The sequence below is a fragment of the Cetorhinus maximus genome, chromosome 2 (genome assembly GCF_964194155.1).
Source record: "Cetorhinus maximus chromosome 2, sCetMax3.hap1.1, whole genome shotgun sequence".
Taxonomy (NCBI): domain Eukaryota; kingdom Metazoa; phylum Chordata; class Chondrichthyes; order Lamniformes; family Cetorhinidae; genus Cetorhinus; species Cetorhinus maximus.
Genome location: NC_135880.1, coordinates 17267055 through 17293145, shown reverse-complemented (window position 1 = coordinate 17293145; position 26091 = coordinate 17267055). Strand labels below are relative to the sequence as shown.

Here is a 26091-nt window from a genome sequence, read left to right as displayed (position 1 = left end):
TGACGTGTTTAACCATTGTTCCGAGCTGTCCAGTAACCAGGCCTGTTATCCAAGCCATGCAACACACAGTCAGGTTAACTTAACAATACACTTCATAGCCATTCCTGTTCCAGAACTGCCTGCTAGACTTTCATTCCGTTGCTGCACTCCCCACAACTCTTAACTCAGAAGCAATTGTCTTTAATGAGCAGAGAGATAGCCCAGGGCTGTTAGTGATTATCCAGCAGTTCACTGAGTGGGCTTAGCCCCATAGCCTGAGTGAGGTCAACAGTTATCTCGCATCCACCAACATATTTAACTTTACAACGAGCTTGCTTCACAAAATATTACACTTCAGGTGTACCGTGGATATTTCGAAATCACGCACAGCTCAATGAGGCCTTTCGGCCCACAGAGCCCCTGCAAGCTCTCTGAAAGAGCTGTCCATTTGGTCCCACTCCCCTACTCTTTTCCCCATAAACTGTACATCTTTCTCCTGCAAGGATTCCCATCTGAACGCTACTGCTGAATCCTCTTCCCCCACCCTGCCAAGCAATGGATTCCAGATTTTAACACCGCACTTTATTGTACCAGGGTGATTTCCAAATAAAAGACAGGCTTGCACTTATATAGCGTGTTTTATGCACTCAAGATGCATTATGGCCAATGACGTACTTTTAACGTAGAGTCACTGTTGTAGGATTAGGTGCTGAATTCCTGAAATGATCTTCTGAACTACTGACGAGAATGTTACCAACTGTGCCTTGCTGAGACTGAGAACATATAAATATATTGATGGCCATGTCTTCAAACATGGACTGGAACTCTCTCCAACTCCTTCTCTAATCCTCTCTCCTTCTTTAATACCCACCTCTACCACCTCATTAACCACATCTCTCCTATTGTCCTCTTCTTTGGCTCAGCATTCATTTTTGTCCATATATGGCTACATAACATACCCTGGGACATATTTTGATGTGATAGGCACTTATATAAAACAAGTTGTTCCCTGTCCCTGAGTGTCAAAGGTTTTCCGAAGCTGCGTATAGTTTTTCTTTCCACCATAGCGACTCTAGACTGGGCATCCATGAGATGCTGTGGGCCATCAGCAGCTGCAGAATTGTACTCAAACACAATCTGTAACCTCATGGCCCAGCATATCCCCCACTCTACCATTACCATCAAGCCAGGGGATCAACCCTGGTTCAATGAAGAGTGCAGGAGGGCATGCCAGGAGCAGCACCAGGCATACCTAAAAATGAGGTGTCAACCTGGTGAAGCTACAACGCAGGACTACTTGCCATACAGCATACGCAGCAAGTGATACAGCTAAGTGATCGCACAATCAATGGATCAGTTCTATGCTCTGCAGTACTGTCACATTCAGTCATGCATGGTGGTGGACAATTAAACAACTAACAGGAGGAGGAGGCTCCACAAATTTCCCTATTCTCAATGATGGGGGAGCCCAGCTAGCACACAGTGCAAAAGGTAAGGCTGAAGCTTTGCACCAATCTTCAGCCAGAAGTAACGAGTGGATGATCCATCTCGGCCTCCTCCTCAGGTTCCCAGCATCACAGTCAATTCAATTCAAGCAACATGAAAAACAACTGAAGGCACTGAACGCTGCAAAGGCTATGGGCCCTCCCAACATTTCAGCACTAGCATTGAAGACTTGTGCTCCAGAACTAACTGCGCCCTTAGCCAAACTGTTCCAATACAGCTACAACACTTGCATCTACCGAATAACAAAGAAAACTGCACAGGTATGTCCTGTACACAAAAAGCAGAACAAATCCACCCGCCCAATTATTGCCCCATCAGTCTACTCTCGGTCATCAGTAAAGTAATGGAAGGGGTCATCAACAGTGCTATTAAGCGGTGCTGGCTTAGCAATAACCTGCTCACTGACACTTAGTTTCTGTTCTGCCAGGGCCACTCAGCTCCTGATCTCATTAGAGCCTTAATCCAAACATGGACAAAAGAGCTGAACTCCAGAGGCGAGACGAGAGTGACTGCCCTTAACATCAAGGCCGCATTTGACTGAGTGTGGCATCAAGGAGCCCGAGCAAAACTGGAGTCAATGGGAATCAGGGGGAAAACTCTCCACTGGTTGAAGTCATACCTATTACAAAGGAAGATGGTTCTGGTTGTTGGAAGTCAATTGTCTCAGTCCCAGCACATCACTGCAGGAGCTCCTTGGGGTAATGACCCAGGTCCAACCATCTTCAGCTGCTTCATCAATGACCTTCCTTCCATCATAAGGTCATGTTCGCTGATGATTGCATAATGCTCAGCACCATCCACGCCCCCTCAGATACCAAAGCAGTCCATGTCCAAATGCAGCAAGACCTGGACAGGCTTGGGCTGGTAAGTGGCAGGTAACATTTGTGCCACACAAGTGCCAGGCAGTGACCATCTCCAACAAGACAGAATCCAACAATCTCCCCATGACATTCAATGGCATTACCATCACTGAATCCCCCACTATCAACATCCTGGGGGTTACCATTGACCAGAAACAGAACTGGACTAGCCATATAAATACTGTGGCTACACAGAGCAGGTCAGTGGCTAGGAATCGTGCGACAAGTAACTTATCTCCTGACTCTCCAAAGCCTGTCCACCATCTACGAGGCAGAAGTGAGGAGTGTGATGGAATATTCTCCACTTGCCTGGATGAGTGCAGCTCCAACAACACTCAAGAAGCTTGACACCATCCAGGACAAAGCAGCCCGCTTGATTGGCATCCCATCCACTACCTTCAACATCCACTCCCTCCACCACCGACGCACAGGAGCATCTACAACAGCATCTTCCAAACCCACCACCTATACCACTTAGAAGGACAAGGGCAGCAGAAGCAACACCACCATCTGCAAGTTCCCTCCAAGCCACTCACCATCCTGACTTGGAAATATATCGGCCATTTCTTCACTGTCGCTGGGTCAAAATCCTGGAACTCCTTCCCTAACAGCACTGTGGGTGTACCTACACCACAGGGACTGCAGCGATTCAAGAAGATGGATCACCACCACCTTCTCAAGGGCAGTTTGGGATGAGCAACAAAAATGTTGGCCTAGCCAGCGTTGCCCATGTTCTATGAAAGAATAAAAAAAAATTTGCAACATATTCTGGATGGACACCTTTCTTCTTTGCAGATGCTGACCAACCTGTCATATATTTAAAACCATTTTCAGCTTTTAATCCTGATTTGCATATATACTACTTACATAATGTTCTTACACAATAATTTAAGGTATCTTAGTTCATGGCCCATACTTTGCATTAGGAATCAGTAAAGATATCAGCACCAATGGTTATTATGGAGTAAGTCAGATAGCACCTCCTGGAATCCACATATGTGCAGTTAAACACGGAAATCCAAAAGTTGTAGTCCAACTTAACCTGCTGAGCTATAACAGAACCTTACTGAAAGGCTTGGAAATCAGTCTAATAACATGAAGTTGTTTTATATATTGTATATATCCACTAGTTACCCACTAAACTTGGCAGAAAAATTTAGGGCTGATGCAATCATATGTAACTGGATTATTAATGGTGTGAAAAATCATAATTGTTGTCACAAAATGTCTCTACTCCTGAAAATTTAATTTTACAAGTGTAGAGTCTCATTGTTTCATAATTTCGTTATCGTTGGGGATGTTAATTTTTTTAAGACTCTTCCTGTTTGTCTCTATTTTTTCCTCTCTTAATCCGCCTTTCTTTTCCAATCTTTATTTTTCTTTCTGCATCAAGTTTATATCTCATTTACACTTCCTGGTTTTGACTTTGTGGGCTGAATTTTAGTGGCCAGTGGGGAGGGAGATGGCGGGGTGGCGGGAGGGGGTGGAGGAGCTCCACTAAAATCATGTCGGATTGGGCCCCAGACTCTATCCTGTCAGCGGGGCATCTTACCAGCTGCGGGAGCAGAGGTGGACCAGTCCCCACCCCATTGAGGCGGGCGGCCAATTTCCATAAATAAATGCCCAATTAGGGACCATTTTGCAGAGCTGTTGGTGCCAGGAGGCTGCCAACTAAGTGGAGGTGGCCTCCCAGGAGCAGCCGGGGGAAGGGTTCAGAGGGGGTGCCACAGGCCGAGGAAGACAGCCCCCATGGCCCTAGCGATCTCCCTGGAGGGATCTCCCCTCCGGCGCTCGGCCCTGTATTTTTTTAAAAGATGTTTTTTGCGGAGCTGCTGTGGGCTGCAGGGCCCCTGCCTGCCTCCAGCAGCAAGCCCACCGGTTAGGCCGGCCGCTCTCGGGCTGGGCCGCCATCCTTAAAAGGACAGGAGCCCTGGTGGTAGCCACCTAATTGGCTGCTGGCCATAAAACTCTGGGGAAAACCCACCGCCCGCCCGCATACACTGGAGACACACCTTTTCCTCTGGTATTGCGCTGCCCAATTGCTAAAATTCAGGCCTGCATTGTCTCAGTGAGGATTCACTGGTTGAAGAGCCCTGCCATTGCTTGCCCTGCTCACACATGCCCACAAATCCCCAGTCGCAGGCACTGAACCGTTTCAGGTGCCCGGTGAGAGTACAGTATGTTACCACTCACAATCCCATTAAAAATTCAGCAGGCAACTTTCATCGTAGTGATCGTTGAGTGCCGATCCTACACCGCTGACGGCAAGATCTGGGCCAATGTGTCTTTGCTAAATTTTTAATAGAGGCATATGTAGTGCATGGAAAGATATTGCGAATCATTGTTGCAGTATGACGGAATGCCTGCAGATGGCAACCTTGAGGCTGATCAGCTCTCCTTGCTCTGTGCTGCCACCTGCAGCATCTGGACAAGACTGCAACATGTTGCAGAGTGCCTGTTAAAAAATATTAACCCTTTGACTGCTGGCAGTTCCAAGGACGTGACAATCTCTTTGGTCAGAGAAAACGCTTTCAGCTCACTGCAACTCAAAGGATGCTAATTTAACAGCAAAAAAAGTTAATCCCATGCCTGGAGTTTTTATTCTGCTTTCTATCCTCCCTTTTCTCAATTCTTCCCTCCCCATTTTTCCCTGAAACTTTAAAATACTTTCATTGCCTTAATTTCATCTTCCTTCTGCCATTTACCATTCATTGCTGCAGCTAAAGCAACTTAAGAAACAAACTGGATTCCTATTGGCTGAAAACTGGCGGTAAGAGCTATTTTTGTAGCCATTAAGAGTCCGAAGTCTATCATTCATGTCATATTAGATCAGTGTGCCATTTTGTTTAATCATAATGACCGGCACCTTATGCCATTATGCATTCAGAAACAGGACTTGGCACATTAAGTCACTTGTATCTAAAGAAAAAAAAGTTGGTTAAATACTTTTTGCAAGGACAGTATACCTTTAAAGTACAGGGTGTGATCCAATATGTTTCTGTGGAGAAACAGTAGCCATGCACACAGGGGGCTGGATGTTATGGGAGATGGTGGTGGACGCCCTGTGCTTCCCCCCTAGCCCCCGGAAGGAAAGTTGGTCTCAAACGGACCAATTTTAAAAAGCCTGCCCCCCCCCATTGATAACACGCTGGGGGCCAGGTTTTGGAGGGCAGGCGGGGAGGAACGAGGAACGAGGAGGAGGTGGGGGGGGGGTGGTTGATATCTTGGGGTGATTGCCCCTGATGCGCACAGGGCACACCCCCCAATTGATGTGCCCCAACCACCTCTTCCTGCCCGCCTTTTCAAAGAAGCCGTTTCAAAATGGCCTTCACATTCCGGCCCTCCTACCACTGTCCAGCGTTTTACACTCCTTTGAATATAATAAATGCAACAAGTGAACAAACTAACAAATGGGCAAATTAAAGGGGATAGTCCCTTAAAGGGACACCCAGCATTGTTTCTAGCCGCGGAGGTGGATTGAGGCCCTGAATTGCCAATTAATAGGCCTATGGGGCGTGATTTACTCAGAACCACCCCGCCCGGCATTATTATCGGGAACGGGTTGGGGGTGGGTGGGAAGGAGTTGGGCTGGGCACCCAACATATTTTACTTACCCCTCCCACCAAAGACACAGGCAGTAGAGGGGGGGGCTGTGAAATCCAACCCACAAGATTATTACTCCTGACTGAGCGAGTGACCAAAAAACAAAGGCACACTGGAAGGACAAACATTATACTCAGTAGCGAGTGATGACTCTACCAGGCCATAGGAACAGGAGTAGATCATTCAAACCTTTGAGCCTGTTTCTCCATTCAATAAGATCACGGCTGATTTGTATCTTAACTCCATCAATCTGCCTTGGTTCCTTAACCCTCAATACTCTTGCCTACCCTGAAATCTATCAAGCCTGTTGTTGAAATTTTCTATTGACCCCCAGCATCAACTGCTTTTTGGGGGAAAGAATTCCAGATTTCCACTAACCTTTGTGTGAAGAAGTGCTTCCTGACATCACCCTGAATGGCCCGGCTTGGAATTTTAGGGTCACGGCCCCATGTTCTGGACTCCTGGGCCAGAGGAAATAGTTTCTCTCTAACTATCCTTTCGCATTCCTTTGCACCCATGGTGTCAGCAATGACTCAGCGGCAGTAAGCTTGACTTTGAGCCATGGGTTTAAGGCCCACTGTCTGGGACTCCATTCCACATCCTGCTCTTCCGTCATTTCTGATCTTACCAATCCAAACTGGCTCCGCATCCCCAACACACTCCATTTCAAATCCTCATCCTGGATTACCAATCCCTCCCCTGCCTCACTCCAACCTAACCTCTGTAATCTCCTTGAGGCTTTCTTCTCAACCCGTACCTCACTGCCTTGTGCTGTGGCCAATTTTATATATTCGTTCACAGCATTTGGGCATTGCTGGTGAGGCCAGTATTTATTAGCCATCCATAATTGCCCTTGAGAAGGTGGTGGTGAGCTTCCTCCTTGAACCATGGCAGTCCATGTGGTGTAGGTACACCCACAGTGCCATTAGAGAGGGAGTTTCAGGATTTTGACCCAGTGACAGTGAAGGCAATATATTTCCAAGTCAGGGTGGTGAGTGGGCTTGGAGAGGAACTTCCAGGTGGTGGTGTTCCCATCTACCTGCTGACCTTGTCCTTTTAGGTGGTAGTGGTCGTGGGTTTGGAAGGTGCTGTCTAAGGAGGCTTAGTGAATTTCTGCAGTGCATTTTGTAGACGGTACACACTGCTGCTACTGTGCTGGTGGTGGAGGGAGTGAGTGTTGAAGGTAATTACTCTCCACATTCCCCTGCTCCATGATTCATGACGGAACCTACACTTTCGTTGATTCTGTTGTCTGGGATCCCTCCCTCAAACCTTTCTCCCCACCTTCAAAAACCCTACATCAACCATACATTTAGACATTCTCCCCTAACTAGCCTACTCTGTGAAGTCCTTCGAGATATTACGCCGCAAAAATTTCGATATAAATGAAAGCTGTTTTCCCTGACTAACTAACCTTGGCCAACATCTCAATCCATTGCTGAGGCTAAGGGATATTTTTCAAACAGTTGGGAATGCTGTAAATTTAACTTATGCAGGCAGGCATTTAAATATGTAAGAAAAGGAATAAGGCGTTTGCAAACAATTAGGGGGGGAACAGAACCAGGGAGCAAAAAAGATAACCTTCCTTCACGCTGTGGTGTTTAAATGTCATCCCGATTCGAGTTAAACGATTGCCAGAGCAATCCTGGTGTAGCCAGCCGTCAGATTAGTGGAACAAATTCATTCATTCCACATGGACCCAGACTATGTGGGCTGTGAGTCTGTCTTGGCTGCACGCTCTCCCTCCCAGACAGTGACTTTCAAGCTCCGGTGCTCACAGACTCCTTCAGCTCCCTCAGGTCTAAGGGAGAACAGCAGTCGTTTGCAGACCGGGACTGTGAAAGCAATGTTGCTTCTGACTGAGCGAGTGACAAAAGGCAAAGCCACACACTGGAAGGACAAAGGCTATGCTCAGCCGTGAGTGACTACCCTGCCGGTTCACAGCAGCACAGGAACAGGAGGAAGCCACTCAGCCCCTTGGGCCTGTTCTGTCATTCAATTAGATCATGGCTGATCTGTATCTTAACTCCAATCACCTGCTTTGGTTCCATAACCCTGAATGCCCTTGCCCAATATAACCTGTCAATCTCAGTTTTGGAATTTACAATTGGCCCTGGGGGAGAGAGTTCCAGATTTCCACTACCCTTTGTGTGAAGAGCTCCTTACTAATATTACCCCCTGAATGGCCCTGCCATTAATTTTAGGGTTAATTCCCTTTGTTCTTGACTCTCACATGAGGGAAATAGTTTCTCTCTATCTACCCTATCAAATGTTTTAATGACCTTAAACGCCTCAATTAGACTGTTCCGGAATCTTCCATACACAATAGAATACAAGCCTCGTCTAAAGAGCCCGCCCTCATAATTTAACCCTTTTAGCCTCATTATCATTTGGTGAATCTGTGCAGCACCTTCTCCAAGGAGAATACATTCTTCCTGAGTTACCATCTGCAGAACTCAGCACAGTTGAATTCAGTTAATAAATCTGGAATATAAAGTTAGTCTCAGTAATAATGACCATAAAACCATCATCGATTATTGTAAAAACCCATCTGGTTCACTAATGCCCTTTAGGGAAGGAAATCTGCTGTCCTTACCTGGCCTGGCCTACATGTGACTCCAGACCGACAGCAATGGGGTTGACCCTTAACTACCCTCTGAAACGGCCTAGCAAGCCGCTCAGTTCAAGGGCAAATTAGGGATGGGTGACAAATGCTGCTGCTGCCAGTGACACCCACAAGAGGGAAGAAAAAACAAGGACTCTAGATGGGATCTTAACCAGAGCTTAATGCACCTGTAACATAACTTCCGCTGCTTTGTATTCCAGCCCATCCTGTTAGTCTTTTAAATTATTTTTTTTGTATCCATCAAGCTTTAAAAAGACTTGGACTCCCTAAATTGCTCTGCTCCTCCACAATTCCTAGCTTCCCAACTGAAATAACACTCCGATGGAATATCCTGCTCCAATCTGGGTTAGCTCACAATTCCGGCACAGGTATGGGCTCCTTCTCGATGCGACAAAGCCTGCTTGCTGGTTCCAAATGAAAAAGAAAACGGAAATCACGGACAGAACACAGAAAACAAGGCCACATGGATTTGACACGTGGAGCCTCGCACAGTAAAGCACCTCAGGGTGGACTCCAGCAGGACTCCACCAGAAGACCATGGGAATTAGAGAGCCCATTAAAAGCATGGTCACAGAGAAACGTTTAACCAAAGAAAGAAAGGCTTGCATTGTTATGGCGCCTTTACATGTCAGGATGCCACAAAGTGCTTTACAACAAATGAAGCACTTTGAAAGTGTAGTCATTGCTGTAATGTAGGCAGCCACAAATAGCAATGTGAGAACGATAAGATAATATGTTTAGTGATGTTGGTTGAGGGATAAATATTGGCCAGGACACTGGGGAGAACTACTCCCGCACTTCTTCAAGATAATACCGTGGGATCTGACCTGAGAGGGAAGATGGGGCCTCGATTTAACGTCCCGTCTGAAAGACTGCACCTCTGACAGTGCGGCACTCCCTCCGCGCTGGCACCGGAAATACCAGCCTGGGTTTATTTACTTAGGTCTCCAGAGTGGGGAGACATTTCAACTCAGAGGCTAGAGTGCGACCAACGGAGCCAAGGCTGGCTCCTGTTAAAGCAAAGCTGCCGCACGGGTTGTCCAGCAGTTTGGTTTGTGTTAAGGGGAACAGGGTAATGTGACGTGGCTGCAATGCGCAGCCAACGGTGCCTCAAGCCAAGCCACTCTCTGCGCAGCGGGCTCAGCTGCTGAATGACCGTTGTGTGCCAGCGCGTGGGGTGGTAACCCTTCACCTCGTACTCACTTCTCCCCAGGCAGCTGGCGAGGGTTCCACGGGAGGGTAGTACTTCGGCAGGTCCCAGGCCACTTCTGTCATGAACCACTTGAAGTCCTTGCACTTGAGGTGCTTCCGCAACATTTTCTGGGCCGTGAGGTCGCCAGTGGAGAGGTGCCGGTACTCGGGTCTGCGCTGGTAGATGTATTCCGCGTACTCATCCATCCAGGTCTCTGCCACTCTCTTCAGGTTCTGTGAAACAGCGGGTAAAAATCCAATTACCACCCTGGCACTGTTATGTTAGAATAAACTGCTTTACCTGTATTTAAAGGTTAAAACTCCGCGTTTGGCTAGATCGTGGAATTTTGAAGCACAGATGGAGGCCATTCGCCCCCGTCTTGCCAGCGCCAGCTCTTTGATCCAACTAGCCCCATTGGTCTAAAACACAAATTGCTGGAAAAACTCAGCAGGCCTGACAGCATCTGCGGAGAGGAAGGCAGAGTTAACCTTTCGAGTCCGTGTGACTCTTCATCAGAGCTAAAGAGGAATAGAAATGTGGTGAAATATAAGCTGGTTTAAGGGGGGTGGGACAGGTAGAGCTGGATAGAGGCCCAGTGATAGGTGGAGGCAAAGGAGAGATTGCCAAAGATGTCATAGACAAAAGGTCAAAGAGGTGTTGACGGTGGTGATATTATCTAAGAAAAGTGCTAATGGGGGCATTAAGGGTAGAAAGCAGGATGAGCAAGGTACAGATAACCCTAGTGGGGGTGGGGTGGGGGGAAGGGATCGAAATGGGCTAAAAGGTGGAGATAAAACAATGGATGGAAATAAATTAAAAAAAAATAGAAATAGGTGGGAAAAGAAAAAAAAATATATAAAAAATAAATAATAATATTAGAAAAAAAGGGATCAAAAAGGGGGTGAGGATGGAGGAGAGAGGTCATGATCTGAAGTTATTGAACTCAATATTCAGTCCGGAAGGCTGTAAAGTGCCTAGTCGGAAGATGAGGTGCTGTTCCTCCAGTTTGCGTTGGGCTTCACTGGAACAATGCAGCAGGCCAAGGACGGACATGTGGGCATGAGAGCAGGGTGGAGTGTTGAAATGGCAAGCGACAGGAAGGTCTGGGTCATGCTTGCGGACAGACCGAAGGTGTTCTGCAAAGCGGTCACCCAGTCTGCGTTTGGTCTCTCCAATGTAGAGGAGACCGCATTGGGAGCAGCGAACACAGTAGTTGAGGGAAGTGCAAGTGAAATGCTGCTTCACCTGAAAGGATTGTTTGGGCCCTTGGACGGTGAGGAGGGGGGAAGTAAAGGGGCAGGTGTTGCAGCTTCTGCGGTTGCATGGGAAGGTGCCGTGGGAGGGGGTTGAGGTGTAGGGGGTGATGGAGGAGTGGATCAGGGTGTCCTGGAGGGAACGGTCCCTACGGAATGCCGACAGGGGGGTGAAGGGAAGATGTGTTTGGTGGTGGCATCATGCTGGAGTTGGCGGAAATGGCGGACGATGATCCTTTGAATGAAGAGGCTGGTGGGGTGATAAGTGAGGACAAGGGGGACCCTATCATGTTTCTGGGAGGGAGAGGAAGGTGTGAGGGCGGATGCGCGGGAGATGGACCGGACACTGTTGAGGGCCCTGTCAACCACCGTGGGTGGAAAACCTCGGTTAAGGAAAAAGTAAGACATGTCAGGAGAACTGTTTTGGAAAGTTTTGGAACAGATGCGACAGAGGCGAAGGAACTAAGAGAATGGGATGGAGTCCTTACAGGAAGCGGGGTGTGAGGAGCTGTAATCAAGGTAGCTGTGGGAGTTGGTGGGCTTGTAATGAATATTGGTGGATAGCCTATCACCAGACATTTTTTATATATATTTTTTTCTTTTCCCACCTATTTCTATTATTATTTTTAAAATTTATTTCCATCCATTGTTTTATCTCCACCCTTTAGCCTATTTTAATCCCTTCCCCCCATCCTACCCCCACTAGGGCTATCTGTCACTTGCTCATCCTGCTTTCTACCCTTAATGTCACCATTAGCACATCCTTTAGCCAATATCACTACCGTCAACACCTCTTTGTCCTTTTGTCTAAAAGATTGTCTTTGGCAATCTCTCCTTTGCCTCCACCTATCACTGGCCCTCTATACAGCTCCACCTGTCCCACCCCCCCTTAAACAGCTTATATTGCATCTCATTTCTATTCCTCTTTAGTCCTGATGAAGAGTCATACAGACTCGAAACGTTAACTCTGTCTTCCTCTCCACAGATGCTGTCAGACCTGCTGAGTTTTTCCAGAAATTTTTGTTTTCATTTCAGATTTCCAGCATCTGCAGTATTTTGCTTTTACTTTAGACCCACTGGTCCTACTGTTTCCCCTTTGCCTTTCCAGTTTGTCTTTTGCAAGTGTTTATCCAATTCCCTTTTGAAAGTTGCAATTGAATCTGCTTCCACCATCCTTTCAGATGGTGCATTGAGGATCACAATTCACTGAATAAAAAAAAAAGTCTTCATTTCCCCCAGTTCCTTTCCAGTTACCATAAATTTGTACCCTCTAGTCACTGACCCTCCTGCAGTGAAAGTATTTCCTCCCTGTCTATCAAAACTACATAACATTTTGAAAGTCTTTACTAAATATTTAGAGCTGGATTTAACAAACAGGAAAAAGAAAGCTTTGTAATATTGTCCTCGATAATAAAGAGGGATTGGGGAGGGAGTGCGTTTGCGGTGGGTGGGAGAAATCAGGGTTCGTTGGGAAAGTGGAGGCGCTGCCCCGATTTAATGGCAGGATATAATGGTCATTTTTTTTGTTTACTCGATTTCTTGCCTGGCAGCCAGTCTGCAGCCATTGGGGATGGGCCCCTGGCACCCAGGAGACACTGTGGATTGGTAGGGGAGGTGGGGAGTCAAACCAGTCGAATTGGAAGGGACGTGAGACAGAAAAAACATCATACAATTTGAAGGGTGTCACACAGTCACAGCAGAGGATTTGCTTGAGGGGCTAGGAAAAACACACATTTTCCTCTCGACCCACAAGCAGTGCCATAAAAAGCACTTGCCTGTTGGATTCAGCAGCTCTCACGCCCCCCACTTTAGCTGCCAGGTTTCTCGAGCCCTGGGATACCCAGCTGGCCAGCCTTAAATTTATGAGTTGCCAAAAAACCGGAGCCTCATTAAAATATTATAATGAAGGACCCACATCTTCACAGGGGGTTACTTGGATGCTCTCAAACTCAAAGTGATTAAAATGGAAGCAGGCGTGTTGGTGGCAGGTTGGGTTTGGGTATGGGCAAATGCGATGATTTATCACCAACCTGACTCCAGACCCTCTCCTACCTTTCATCAGGGGGATTATAATTCTGACAATTACCTTGCAACAAAAACCATTGACTGCAATGATTTAGAAAGGTTTTAGCGGAACAGTTTTGAGACCATCTCCAATTCCTTTTCATTTTGTGAATGCACATTCGGTAGAAAGAGCCTCCGGTGACAGCAAAGGTTCATCCAGGACACCCTCTGCTTGACTCACAAACAAGTCTCTGTTTCTGCACCCTTGCAAAATCAACAACAGGAACAACTTGCATTCGTATAGCACCTTCAACACAGTAAAACGGCCCTGGATACTTTGCAGAAGCTTAATCAGACAAAGTACGGCACCGAGCCACAGAAGGAAATATTAGGGCAGGTGTTCAAATGTTGGATCAAAGAGGTAGGTTATACGGAGTGTCTTCAAGGAGGACAGAGAAGTAGAGAGTTGGACAGGTTTTTGGAGGGAATTCCATAGTTTAGGGCCTAGATGGGCCTAACAGACCTGTTAGCCTAATATCAGCTGTAGGGAAAATGCTAGAATCTATAATAAAGGATGTGATAACAGGACACTTAGAAAATAATGGTCAGATTGGGCAGAGTCAACATGGGTTTATGAAAGGGAGATCATAGTGAAAAATTAATCAGTTGTTAATAAAATTGCAAGCATATCTGACCTGTGACTGTTGCTCTCTTGTGGAGGTGGTGGTGTAGTGGTATTATCACTGGACTTATAATCCAAGACGCCAGGGTAATGCAATGGGGACCCAGGTTTGAATCCCACCATAGCAGATGGTGAAATTTGAATTGAATAAAAATCTGGAATTAAAAGTCTAATAATAACCATGAAACCATTGTCATAGGAACCCATCTGGTTCACCAATGTCCTTTAGGGAAGGAAATCTGCCATCTTTAGCTGGTCTGGCCTACATGTGACTCCGAGATCCACAGCAATGTCCTTGATCTTAGTTGCCATCTGAAATGGCCTCGCAAGCTACTCAGGTGTATCAATCCACCAAAAATCCTAAAAAGTATGGAACCAGCCAGACCACCCAGCATTGACCTAGGCACCGGGAACAACAACGGCAAACTCTGTCCTATTAATCCTGCAAAGTCTTCCTCATTAACATTTGGGAGCCAGTGCCAAAATTGGGAGAGTGTATCACAGACTTGTCAAGCAACAGCCTGACATAGTCATATTCACAAGAACATACCTTACCGACAATCCCCCAGAGACTACCATCACCATCCCCGGGTATGTCCTGTCCCACCGGCAGGACAGACCAAGCAGAAGTGGCAGCACAGTGGTACATAGTCAGGAGGGAGTTGCCCTGGGAGTCCTCAACATCCACTCCTGGACCCCATGGAATCTCATGACATCAGGTCAAACATGACCAAGGAAACCTCCCGCTGATGAATCAGTGCTCCTCCATGTTGAACACCACTTGGAGGAAGCACTGAGGGTGGCAAGGGTGCAGAATGTACTTTGGGTGGAGGAACTTCAATGTTCATCACCAAGAGTGGCTCAGTAGCACCACTACTGACTGAGCTGGCCGAGTCCTAAATAACATAGCTGTTAGACTGGGTCTGCGGCAGATGGTGAGGAAACCACCAAGAGGGAAAAACATACTTGACCTCATCCTCACCAACCTGCCTGCTGCAGATGCATCTGTCCATGACCGTATCAGTAGGAATGACCATCGCACAGTCCTTGTGGAGACAAAGTCCCATTCACATTGAGGATACCCATCATCGTTTTGAGTGGCACTACTGCCATGCTAAATGGGATAGATTGCGAATAGATCTAGCAACTCAAGACTGGGCAACTATGAGGCACTGTGGGCCATCAGCCAAACAAAAAAAAATAGCTTGGGGGACAGCCAATCCTTGGTTCATTCCCCAGAGCAATGCCTTAACCAATTGGAATCAACCTGCCTAGTTTGAACGTAACCAAAAGCTTGGCAGTTAACTGTTCCCTGGTGCATGCTCCATGACAATGCCTCTACCAATCAGAATCCACTTGCCAACCAAATGGCACTCTCTCCTCATGCAGCATAAATTGTTGTTCCCTATACAGTTGGTATTCTTGCATCTGTCCTGATGAGTGCAAGAAGAAAAGTTTCGACAGCATGTCGCTTTTCTTAGCAATTTTTGTTTGATTCTTGGGATATGGGCAACATTGGCAAGGCTGGCATTTATCACCTATCCTTAGCTGCTCTTGAAAAAGTGAAGGTTTAATACCACTTAGTGACTTTCTGGGTCACTTCAGAGAGCATTGAAGGGTCAACAATTTTGGTATGGCATTGGCCAGACCGACTATGAACAACAGGGCCTAAAGGTCATTAATAAACCAATGGGTTTTTAGGAGTATCTGACAGCTTCATGGTCACTTATACTGTTACCAGTTCCTTATTCCAGATTTATTGACACAAACTGAATTCAAATGCTCAGTCTGCCATGGTGGGATGTGGAGTCGCATTATCTGGTTTATCAGTCCAGGCCTCTAGATTTACTCGTCCAGTAATGTAATCATTAGGCTCCTGTAGGATCTAACTCCACCACAAGTTTAGGCAACTCCCACCGGATTTCCAATGGACCTCTTTCCATAACACTAAATTATGCCTGGTTTGACACCTATTCCCAATGGTTGCCATGCAGCACCACAGAGATGGACGGAGAAAATGCTGTATTGTTTCGGCGGCTTCTGATGTCATGATCCACGCAATATCATAGGACCTCCTTATCTCTGTAATCTCCACTTTTACAGTCCCCTGAGAATAGATTTCTCCCAATGCTGGCCTCCAGTGCATTCCTCATTTCCAAAGCTGTACCACTGGTGGCCATGCCTCCAACTATAAGAGCACAAGAAACAGGGGTAGGCCATTCAGCCCTTCGAGCCCGCTCTGCTATTCAATGAGATCATGGTTGACCTTCTACTTCAACACCATTTTCTTGCACTATTCCCACGTCCCTTGACATTTTTAATGTGTAGAAATCTATCGATCTCAGTGGTGAACATACTCAATGACTGAACCTCCGCAGCCCCCTGGGGCAGAGAATTCTAAAGGTTCACCACCCTCTGAATGAAGAAATTCCTCCTCATCTCAGTCCTAAAAGGCCTGCCCTTTATTTTAAGAATATGTCCCCTGGTTCCAGGCCCCACTATCCAGGGGAAACATCCTTCCTGCATCTACCCTGTTGAACCCTGTAAAAATGTTGTATGTTTGAATGAGACCACCTCGTATTCTTCTAAACTTCAGAGAATAAAGGCCCAGCTATTTAATCTTTCCTCATAGACAATCCCACTGTCCCAGGATAGTTTGGTGAACCTTCATTGCACTCCCTCTATGGTAAGGAGACCAAACTGCACACAATACTCCACGTGTGGTCTCACCAAGGCTCTACATAATTACAGTAAGACATCTTTACTCCTATACTCAAATCCTCTTGTAATAATGGCCAACATGCCATATGCCTTCTTACTTGCCTGCTGTCCCTGCATGTTAGCTTTCAGAGACTCATGAACAAGGACACCCAAGTCCCTTTGAAGTTCAACATGCCCCAATCTCTCACCATTTAAGTGACGCTCTATTTACGTTTATCCTGTCAAAGTGGATAACCTCACATCTCTCCACATTGTATTCCATATGCCAATTTTTTTTCCCACTCGCTTAGTCTCACTAAATCCCCTTGGAGCGTTTTTGCATACTCCTCACAACTCACATTTCCATCTAATTTTGTGTCATCTCCAAAATTGGAAAATTACATTTAACCCCCAAATCCAAATCATTGATATAGATTGTGAATAGCAGGAGCCCAAGCACTGATCCTTGCGGTACCCCATTGGTCACAGCCTGCCAACCTGAAAATGACCCATTTATTCCTACTCTCTGTTTTCTGTCCATTAACCAGTTCTCAATCCTTGCCAACATATTACCTCCAATTCCATGTGCTCTAAATTTGTGAATTAAACTCTCGTGTGGGACCTTATCAAAAGCTTTCTGAAAATCTAAATATACCACATCTACTGGTTCCTCCTTATCTATTCTTCTAGTTACACCCTCAACAAACTCCAAAAGGTTTCTTTCTATTCACTTATGGGATGTTGGCATCGCTGGCTAGACCAGCATTTATTGCCCATCCCTAACTGCCCTTGAGAAGGTGATGGTGAGCTACCTTCTTGAACTGCTGCAGTCACCCACAGCGCTGTTAGGTAGGAAGTTGCAGGATTTTGACCCAGCAAAGTTGGAAAAGGTGCAATGCGTGGACATGCTCCTTCTATCTGCAAAGGGCATGGCCCTGTGTGTGAATATATTTAGCTTCTAGCACATGTAAGTGAGCCACATTGTGAGCCTGACTAATAATCTTAAATTGGTTGTCAGTGTAATTAAAAACTAAAAATTAAAAAATTCCAAGGTGAGGACACACGATCCGTGGCTAACTAAAAACATTAACGACAGGTATCAAACGAAAAGCAAAAGTGTATAATTGTGCAAAGGCAGGTGGCAGGTCAGAAGATTGGACAGAATATAAAGAACAGCAAAGAATGACAAAAAGATTGATAAAGAGGGAAAAATTAGAGTACGAGAGAAAGCTAGCTAGTAATATAAAGTCGGATAGTAAGAGTTGCCATAGATATTTAAATAAGAAAAGAGTTAACAAAGTGAGAATTCATCCTATTGAAATTGAGTCTGGGGAATTAATAATGGAAATTAAGGAGATGGCACATGAATTGAACAGGTATTTTGCACTGGTCTTCACCATAGGGGATACAAGTAACATCCCAGAAACAGCTGTAAATCAGGAAATGGAAGGGAGGGAAGAAATCAGGAAAATCACAATCACCAGAGAAGTGGTATTGAGAAAATTGTCGGAGCTGCGGGCTGACAAATCCCTGGGTCCTGATGGACTTTATCCTAGGGTCTAAAAAGAAGTGGCTAACAAGTTAGTTCATGCGTTGGTTTTACTTTTCCAAAATTCCCTAGATTCGGGGAACATTCTATTAGAAAATGGAAAATAGCAAATGCAAATCCTTTATTCAAAAGGGAGGGAGATGGAAAGCAGGCCAGTTAGCTTAACATCTGTCATGGGGAAAACGTTAGAAGCTATTATTAAAGATGTAATGGCAGGGCACTTGGAAATGTTTAAGGCAGTCAAGCAGAGACAACATGTTTTTGTGAAAGGGAAATCAGGTTTAACCAATTTATTGGAGTTCTTTGAAGGAGTCACATGTGCTGTGATAGAGGATAAAGGTGGATGTACTATACTTAGATTTCCAGAAGGCATTTGATAAGGTGCCACATCAAAGGTTATTGCAAAAAATAAAAGCTCATGGTGTAGGGCATAATATATTGGCATGGATAGAAGATTGGCTAGCTAACGGGAGACAGAGAGTAGGCATAAGTGCATCTTTAACTGGTTGGCAGGATGTGATGAGTGGTGTGCCACAGGGATCAGTGCTGGGGCCTCAACATTTTTCACTTTATATAAATAACTTGGATGAAGGGACCAATGGTATGGCTGCTAAATTTGCTGATGACACAAAGATAGGTCAGAAAGTAAGATGTAAAGAGGACATAGATAAATTAAATGAGTGGGCAAAGATCTGGAGTATTATGTGGATGTATGTGAAATTGTCCATTTTGGCAGGAAGGATGAAAAAGAAGCTTATTATCTAAATGGTGAGGGATTGCAGAGCTCTGAGATTCAGAGGGATCTGGGTGTCCTCATTCATGAATCACAAAAGGCTAGTGTGCAGGTACTGCAAGTAAATAGGAAAACTAATAGAATGTTGTTGTGTATTATGAGGGGAATTGAATACCAAAGTTGGGAGGTCCTGCTTCAGTTGTACAGGGCACTGGTGAGGCCACATCTGGAGTACTGTGTACAGTATTGAACCATAGAACCATAAAACACTACAACACAGAAAACAGGCCATTCGGCCCTTCTAGTCTGTGCCAAAATATTATTCCGCTAGTCCCATTGACTTGCACCTAGTCCATAACCCTCCAGACCTCTCCCATCCATGTATCTATCTAATTTATTCTTAAAACTTAAGAGTGAGCCCACATTTACCACATCAGATGGTAGCTCGTTCCACACTCTCACCACTCTCTGAGTGAAGAAGTTCCCCCTAATGTTCCCCCTAAACCTTTCCCCTTTCATCCTAAAGCCATGTCCTCTCGTGTTTATTTCTCCTAATCTAAGTGGAAAGAGCCTACTCGCATTTACTCTGTCTATACCCCTCATAATTTTGTAAACTTCTATTGGTCTCCTTATTTAAGGAAGGATGTAAATGCGTTAGAAGCAGTTCAGAGAAGGTTTACTAGACTAATACCAGGAATAGGTGGGTTGTCTTTTGAGGAAAGTTTGGACAGGTTAGGCTTGTATCCGCTGGAGTTTGGAAGAGTCAGAGGTGACTTGATTGAAATCTTTAAGATCCTGAGGGCTCTTGACAGGGCGGATGTGGAGGGGATGTTTCCTCTTGTGGGAGAATCTAGAACTAAGGGTTATGTTTTAAAAATAAGGGTTCACTCATTTAAGACAGAGATGAGGGGAAAGCTTTTCTCTCAGAGGGTCATGAGTCTTTGGAACTCTCTTCCCCAAAAGGCAGTGGAAGCAGAGTCTTTGAATATTTTTAAGACAGAGGTAGATAGATTCTTGATAAGCAAGAGGGTGTAAGTTTATCGGGGGTAGCCAGGAGGTTACAATCAGATCAGCCATGATCTTATTGAATGGCAGAGCAGGCTCGAAGGGCCAAGAGGCCTACTTCTGCTCCTAATTCATATATAAAATGGTGTCCCATGGAATGATCCTTTATTGAGTTGGCTGGGGTCAAAAATATTTGGGCTGACAGAGTAATCAATCTTCTCCTTTTCTTTCCTTAAGGGATGAAGGGTTACCACTAAAATTACATGTATCTGGAGATGGAATGACCTATACAAGCTGACATTGAGATAAATCAACAACTACAACTAGATGTAACATTTATATAGTTTCCTTAACATAGTAAATCATTCCAGAGTGCTTCACAGATTGGGTCAGACAAAACTTGACACTGAACTACATTACAAAATATTAAGAAGTAACTTAAAGCTTGACCAAAGAGGTATGTTTTAAAAAGAGAAAAAAAGACTTGTATTTATATAGCACCTTTCATGACCTCAGTGTTCTTTACCGCCACTGAAGTACTTTTATCACTGTGGTGATTTCATACAGAGTGCAAAAGGGAGAGAGCAGCGAGACTTCATAAAGAGTGCGAAAGGGAGAGAACAGCGAGACTTCATAAAGTATGTGAGAGAGCAGCAAGACTTCATACAGAGTGCAAAAGGGAGAGAGCAGCGAGACTTCATAGAGAGTGTGAGAGGGAGAGAGCAGCGAGACTTCATACAGAGTGTGAGAGGGAGAGAGCAGCGAGACTTCATAAAGAGTGCGAGAGGGAGAGAGCAGCGAGACTTCATAAAGAGTGCGAGAGGGAGAGAGCAGCGAGACTTGATAGAGAGAGAAGGAGAGAGCAGCAAGACTTCATTAAGTGATGCGCAAGAGGGAGAGAGCAGCGAGACTTCATAAAGAGTGTGAGAGGGAGAGAGCAGCAAGACTTCATAAAGAGTGTGAGAGGGAGAGAGCAGCAAGATTCATAAAGATTGTGAGAGGGAGAGAACAGCGAGATTCATAAAGATTGTGAGAGGGAGAGAACAGCGAGACTTCATAAAGAGTGTGAGAGGGAGAGGAGGGGAAGATTGGTGAGTAACAAGTAAGTAAACACTTTATATAAAGTTTAAGATGTGTCGGCCATGTGGAATGTGCATCTTACGGGGAGTACGAAGTGATTGTGGGAGAATCTAGAATTAAAAATAAGGGTTCATTTGTTTAAGACAGAGATGAGGGGAAAGCTTTTCTCTCAGAGGGTCATGAGTCTATAGAACTCTCTTCCCCAAAAGGCAGTGGAAGCAGAGTCTTTGAATACTTTCTGCAGCTGGTGACACTTCCTGCAGATGTAGCCATTGGACAGGTTAGCCTTGTATCCACTGGAGTTTGGAAGAGTAAGAGGTGACTTGATTGAAATCTTTAAGATCCTGAGGGCTCTTGACAGGGCGGATGTGGAGGGGATGTTTCTCTCCCTCTCTCGCGCTCTGTATAAAGTCTTGCTGCTCTTTCTCTCTTGAGCTCTTTATGAGGTCTCACTGCTTTCTCCTTCTAACGCTTTTTATGAAGGCATGCTGCTCTCCCCCCTCGCGCTCTGTATAAAGTCTCGCTGCTCTTTCTCTCTCACACTCTTATGAAGTCTCGCTGCTCTCTCCCTCTCACACTCTGTATGAAGTCTCGCTGCTCTCTCCCTCTCGCACTCTTTATGAAGTCTCGCTGCTCTCTCCCTCTCACACTCTGTATGAAGTCTCGCTGCTCTCCGCCCTCACGCTCTGTATAAAGTCTGGCTGCTCTTTCTCTCTCAAACTCTTTATGAAGTCTCGCTGCTCTATCCTAACACTTTTTATGAAGTCTCGCTGCTCTCTCCCTCTCGCACTCTTTATGAAGTCTCGCTGCTCTCTCCCTCTCGCACTCTTTATGAAGTGTCGCTGCTCTCTCCCTCTCGCACTCGTTATGAAGTCTCGCTGCTCTCTCCCTCTCGCACTTGTTATGAAGTCTCGCTGCTCTCTCCCTCTCGCACTCTTTATGAAGTCTCGTTGCTCTCTCCCTCTCGTACTCTGTATGAAGTCTCGCTGCTCTCTCCCTCTCGTACTCTGTATGAAGTCTTGCTGCTCTCTCCCTCTCACACTGTTTATGAAGTCTCGCTGCTCTCTCCCTCTCACACTCTGTATGAAGTCTCGCTGCCCTCTCCCCCTCGCACTCGTTATGAAGTCTCGCTGCTCTCTCCCTTTTGCACTCTGTATGAAGTCTTGCTGCTCTCTCTCTCTCACGTACTTTATGAAGTCTTGCTGCTTTTTCCCTTTCGCACTCTTTATGAAGTCTTGCTGCTCTCTCCCTTTTGCACTCTGTATGAAGTCACCACAGTGATAAAAGTACTTCAGTGGCAGTAAAGAACACTGAGGTCATGAAAGGTGCTATATAAACCCAAGTCTTTTTTTCTCTTTTTAAAACATACCTCTTTGGTCAAGCTTTAAGTTACTTTTTAATATTTTGTAATGTAGTTCAGTGTCAAGTTTTGTCTGATCCAATCTGTGAAGCATTTTGGAATGATTTACTATGTTAAAGAAACTATATAAATGTTACATCTAGTTGTAGTTGTTGATTTATCTCAATGTCAGTTTGTATAGGTCATTCCATCTCCAGATACATGTAATTTTAGTGGTAACCCTTCATCCATAAGGAGAGAAAAGGAGAAGATTGATTACCCTGTCAGCCCAAATATTTTTGACCCCAGCCAACTCGATAAAGGATCATTCCATGGGACACCATTTTACATATGAATTAGGAGCAGGAGTAGGCCTCTTGGCCCTTCGAGCCTGCTCTGCCATTCAATAAGATCATGGGTGATCTGATTGTAACCTCCTGGCTACCCCCGATAAACTTACACCCCCTTGCTTGTCAAGAATCTATCTACCTCTGTCTTAAAAATATTCAAAGACTCTGCTTCCACTGCCCTTTGGGGAAGAGAGTTCCAAAGACTCATGACCCTCTGAGAGAAAAGCTTTCCCCTCATCTCTGTCTTAAACGAGTGAACCCTTATTTTTAAAACATATCCCTTAGTTCTCCCACAAGAGGAAACATCCCCTCCACATCCGCCCTGTCAAGAGCCCTCAGGATCTTAAAGATTTCAATCAAGTCACCTCTTACTCTTCCAAACTCCAGTGGATACAAGCCTAACCTGTCCAATGACTACATCTGCAGGAAGTGTCACCAGCTGCAGAAACTTGAGCTCTGAGTTGCAGAGTTCGAGCAGGGACTGGGGTCACTGTGGGGCATCCACAAGGCTGAGGATTATGTGGATAGCACCTTTGGTGACCGCCACAGTATCTAAGAGAAACAGGCAGGCAGTGCAGGAATCCCCCGAGGCTATTTCGCTCTCTAACCATTTTTCCATTATGGATACTGGTGAGCGAGATGGTTCCTCAGAGGACCGTAGCAAGCGCCAACACCGTGGCACCAGCTGCACGGGAGGGGTGGAGGAAGAGTGGAAGTGCAATAGAGGTAGGGGATCCATAGTTAGAGCAGCAGACAGGTGTTTCTGTGGCCGTAGACGTGACTCCAGGGTGGTATGTTGTCTCCCTGGTGCCAGGGTCAAGGATGTCACAGAGCGGATGCAGGACATTCTTTTGGGGGAGGGTGACCAGCCAGAGGTTATGGTCCACATTGGGACCAATGACAAAGGCAGGAAAATGGACAAGGTTCCGAAAGCAGATTTTAGGGAGTTAGGAAAGAAATTGAAAGGGAGGGCCCCGAGAGCAGTGATCTCCTGGTTACTTCCAGTGTCATGTGCTAGTGAGCATGAGAATAGGGAGATTGAGCAGTTCAATATATGGCTGGAGAAATGGAGTAAGAGGGAGGGCTTTAGATTTCTGAGGCATTGGGACTGGTTCAGGGGCAGGTGGGAGCTGTACAAGAAGATCGGGTTACACCTTAACAGGACGGGGACTAATGTCCTCATGGGGACGTATGCTAGTGCTGCTGGGGAGGGTTCAAACTAGACTGGCAGGGGGATGGGAACCTGGGAAATTCAGAGAGGAGAGGAGGAAAACTGGTAGTGGGAAGTAGCGATATATTAAATGATAAGGAGGATATATCAGAGAGGTAAACAGAATACTTGAAGAGTTTGATAGAACTAGAGCAGGTATGTGAATGCACTGAGTGTAGTGAATAAGATTGGTGAACTATAGGCACAGGTTGACAAATGGAATTATAATATTTTTGCTATAATAGAGACCTGGCTCAAAGAAGGGCAGAACTGGGCCTTAAATATTCCTGGGTACAAGGTATTTAGGAGAGACAGGAAAGGAATAAAAGGGGGAGAGGGAAGTTGCAGTACTCATTACAGATGGCATTACAGTACTGGAGAGAGAGGATGTTCCAGAGGGGTCAAAGACGGAATCTCTCTGGCTAGAGGTAAGGAATGAAAAAGGTGCAGTAACATTGATCGGTGCAGTATATAGACCACCAAATAGTGGAAGGGATGTAGAGAAACAAATTTGCAAAGAAATGACAGAAAGGCACAAGAATTATAGAGTGATTATAATGGGGGACCTCAATAATCCAAATAGAGACTGGGATAGGAATAGTGCAAAGGGACAGGAAGGGCGAGAGTTCCTGGAGTGTGTTCAAGATAATTTTCTGCAGTAGTATGTTTCCAGTTCAATGAGAGGGCAGACACTGTTGGACCTTGTTCTGGGGAATGAGTTAGCCCAAGTGGATCAAATAACAGTGAGAAAGCATTTAGGGGACAGTGACCATTGTATTGCAAGGTTTATGTTGGCCATGGAGAAGGACAAGGAGCAATCCAGAGTGGGGATAATTAACTGGGGGAAAGCCAACTTTGAAAGGATAAGAATGCATCTGAGTCGAGTGAGTTGGAATCAAATGTTGATGGAAAAGATGGTGGCTGAACAATGGGCTACCTTCAAAGAGACTGTATTGCAGGCAATGTCAAGGTATATTCCATTCAAGGGGAAAGGCAGGACAAATAAATCTAGAACACCCTGGATGCTGACAGCGATAGAGGTGAAAATGAAAAGGAAGAAATATTTGTATGACAGATGTCAGGTAGAAAATACAATGGAAAATCTGGCTGAATATAGAAGGACCAGAGGGGAAGTGAAAAAACTAATCATAAAAGCAAGGAGGGAGCATGAAAAGAGACTGGCAGCGAACATAAAAGGGAATCCCAAGGTCTTCTATAAGCATGTAAATAATAAAAGGGTGGTAAAAAAAAGGGTAGGGCTAAGTAGGGATGAAAAAGGGGGCTTGCATGTGGAGGCTGGAGAAGTAGTAGAGATACTAAACGAGTACTTTGCATTTGTACTTACAAAGGAGGTGGATACTATCCAGGCCAAGGTGAGAGAGGAGGTAACTGCTACACTTGAGGAATTTACAATTGACAAAGAGGAGGTGTTAGAAATGTTATCTTTACTTAAAATTGATAAGATACCAGGATCGGATGAGATGCATCCAAGGATACTGAGGAAAGTGACAGTGGAAATTCCAGAGGCACTAGTGATAATCTTCCAGTCTTCCTTAGACACAGAGGTGGTGCTGGAGGACTGGAGAACTGCAAATGTTTCACCCTTGTTCAAAAAGGGTTGCAAGGATAAAGCTGGCAACTACAGGCCAGTCAGTTTGACCTCAGTGATAGAGAAACTTCTGGAAACTACAGTTCAGGACTCAATAGTTACTTAGACAGGTGTGAGATAATTAAGGAAAGCCAGCATGGATTCATTATGGGAAAATCATGTTTAACTAACTTGCTGGAGTTTTTTGAGGAAGTAGCAGAAAAGGTTGATAAGGGCAGCACTGTTGATGTGGTGCATATGGATTTTCAAAAGGCACTTGATACAGTGCCACACAACAGACTTGTGAGTAAAATTCAAATGGAATAAAAGGGAAAATAGGCTCTTGGATAAGAAATTGGCTGAGTGACAGGAAACAGTAGTGATTAATGGTTGTTTTTCAGATTGGAGGAAGGTCAGTAGTGGAGTTCTTCAGGAGTCAGTGTTGGGACCCTTGCTCTTCCTGATATATACTAATGACCTAGACTGTGGTGTTCAGGGCATGATTTCAAAATTTGCGGATGATACAAAGATTGGAAGCGTTGTCAACTGTGATGGGGATAGTCTTAAACTTCAAAAGGACATAGACATATTGGTGGTTTGGACAGACAAATGGCAGATGAAGTTCAATGCAGAGAAGTGTGAGGTCATTCATTTTGGCAGGAAGAATGTTGAAAGACAGTATAAAATAAAGGGAGAAACTCTAAAGGAGGTGCAGGAACAGAGGGACCTCGGTGTATATGTACATAAGTCATTGAAGGTGGCAGGGCATGTTGAGAGAGCAGTTAATAAAGCATATGGTATCCTAGGCTTTATTAATAGGGGCATTGAGTAC

At 45.3% G+C, this 26091-nt stretch overlaps 1 protein-coding gene across 1 annotated transcript in view; it reads right to left on the bottom strand.

Moving 5' to 3' along the window:
* The window catches only part of galntl6 (polypeptide N-acetylgalactosaminyltransferase like 6), a 1368692-nt gene that overhangs the window by 128352 nt on the left and 1214249 nt on the right, over window positions 1–26091 (bottom strand). Inside the window, exon 10 of the mRNA XM_078557596.1 lies at window positions 9778–9999. Coding sequence (XP_078413722.1) covers window positions 9778–9999 — 222 coding nt within the window. The remainder of the gene's footprint in view (window positions 1–9777; window positions 10000–26091) is intronic.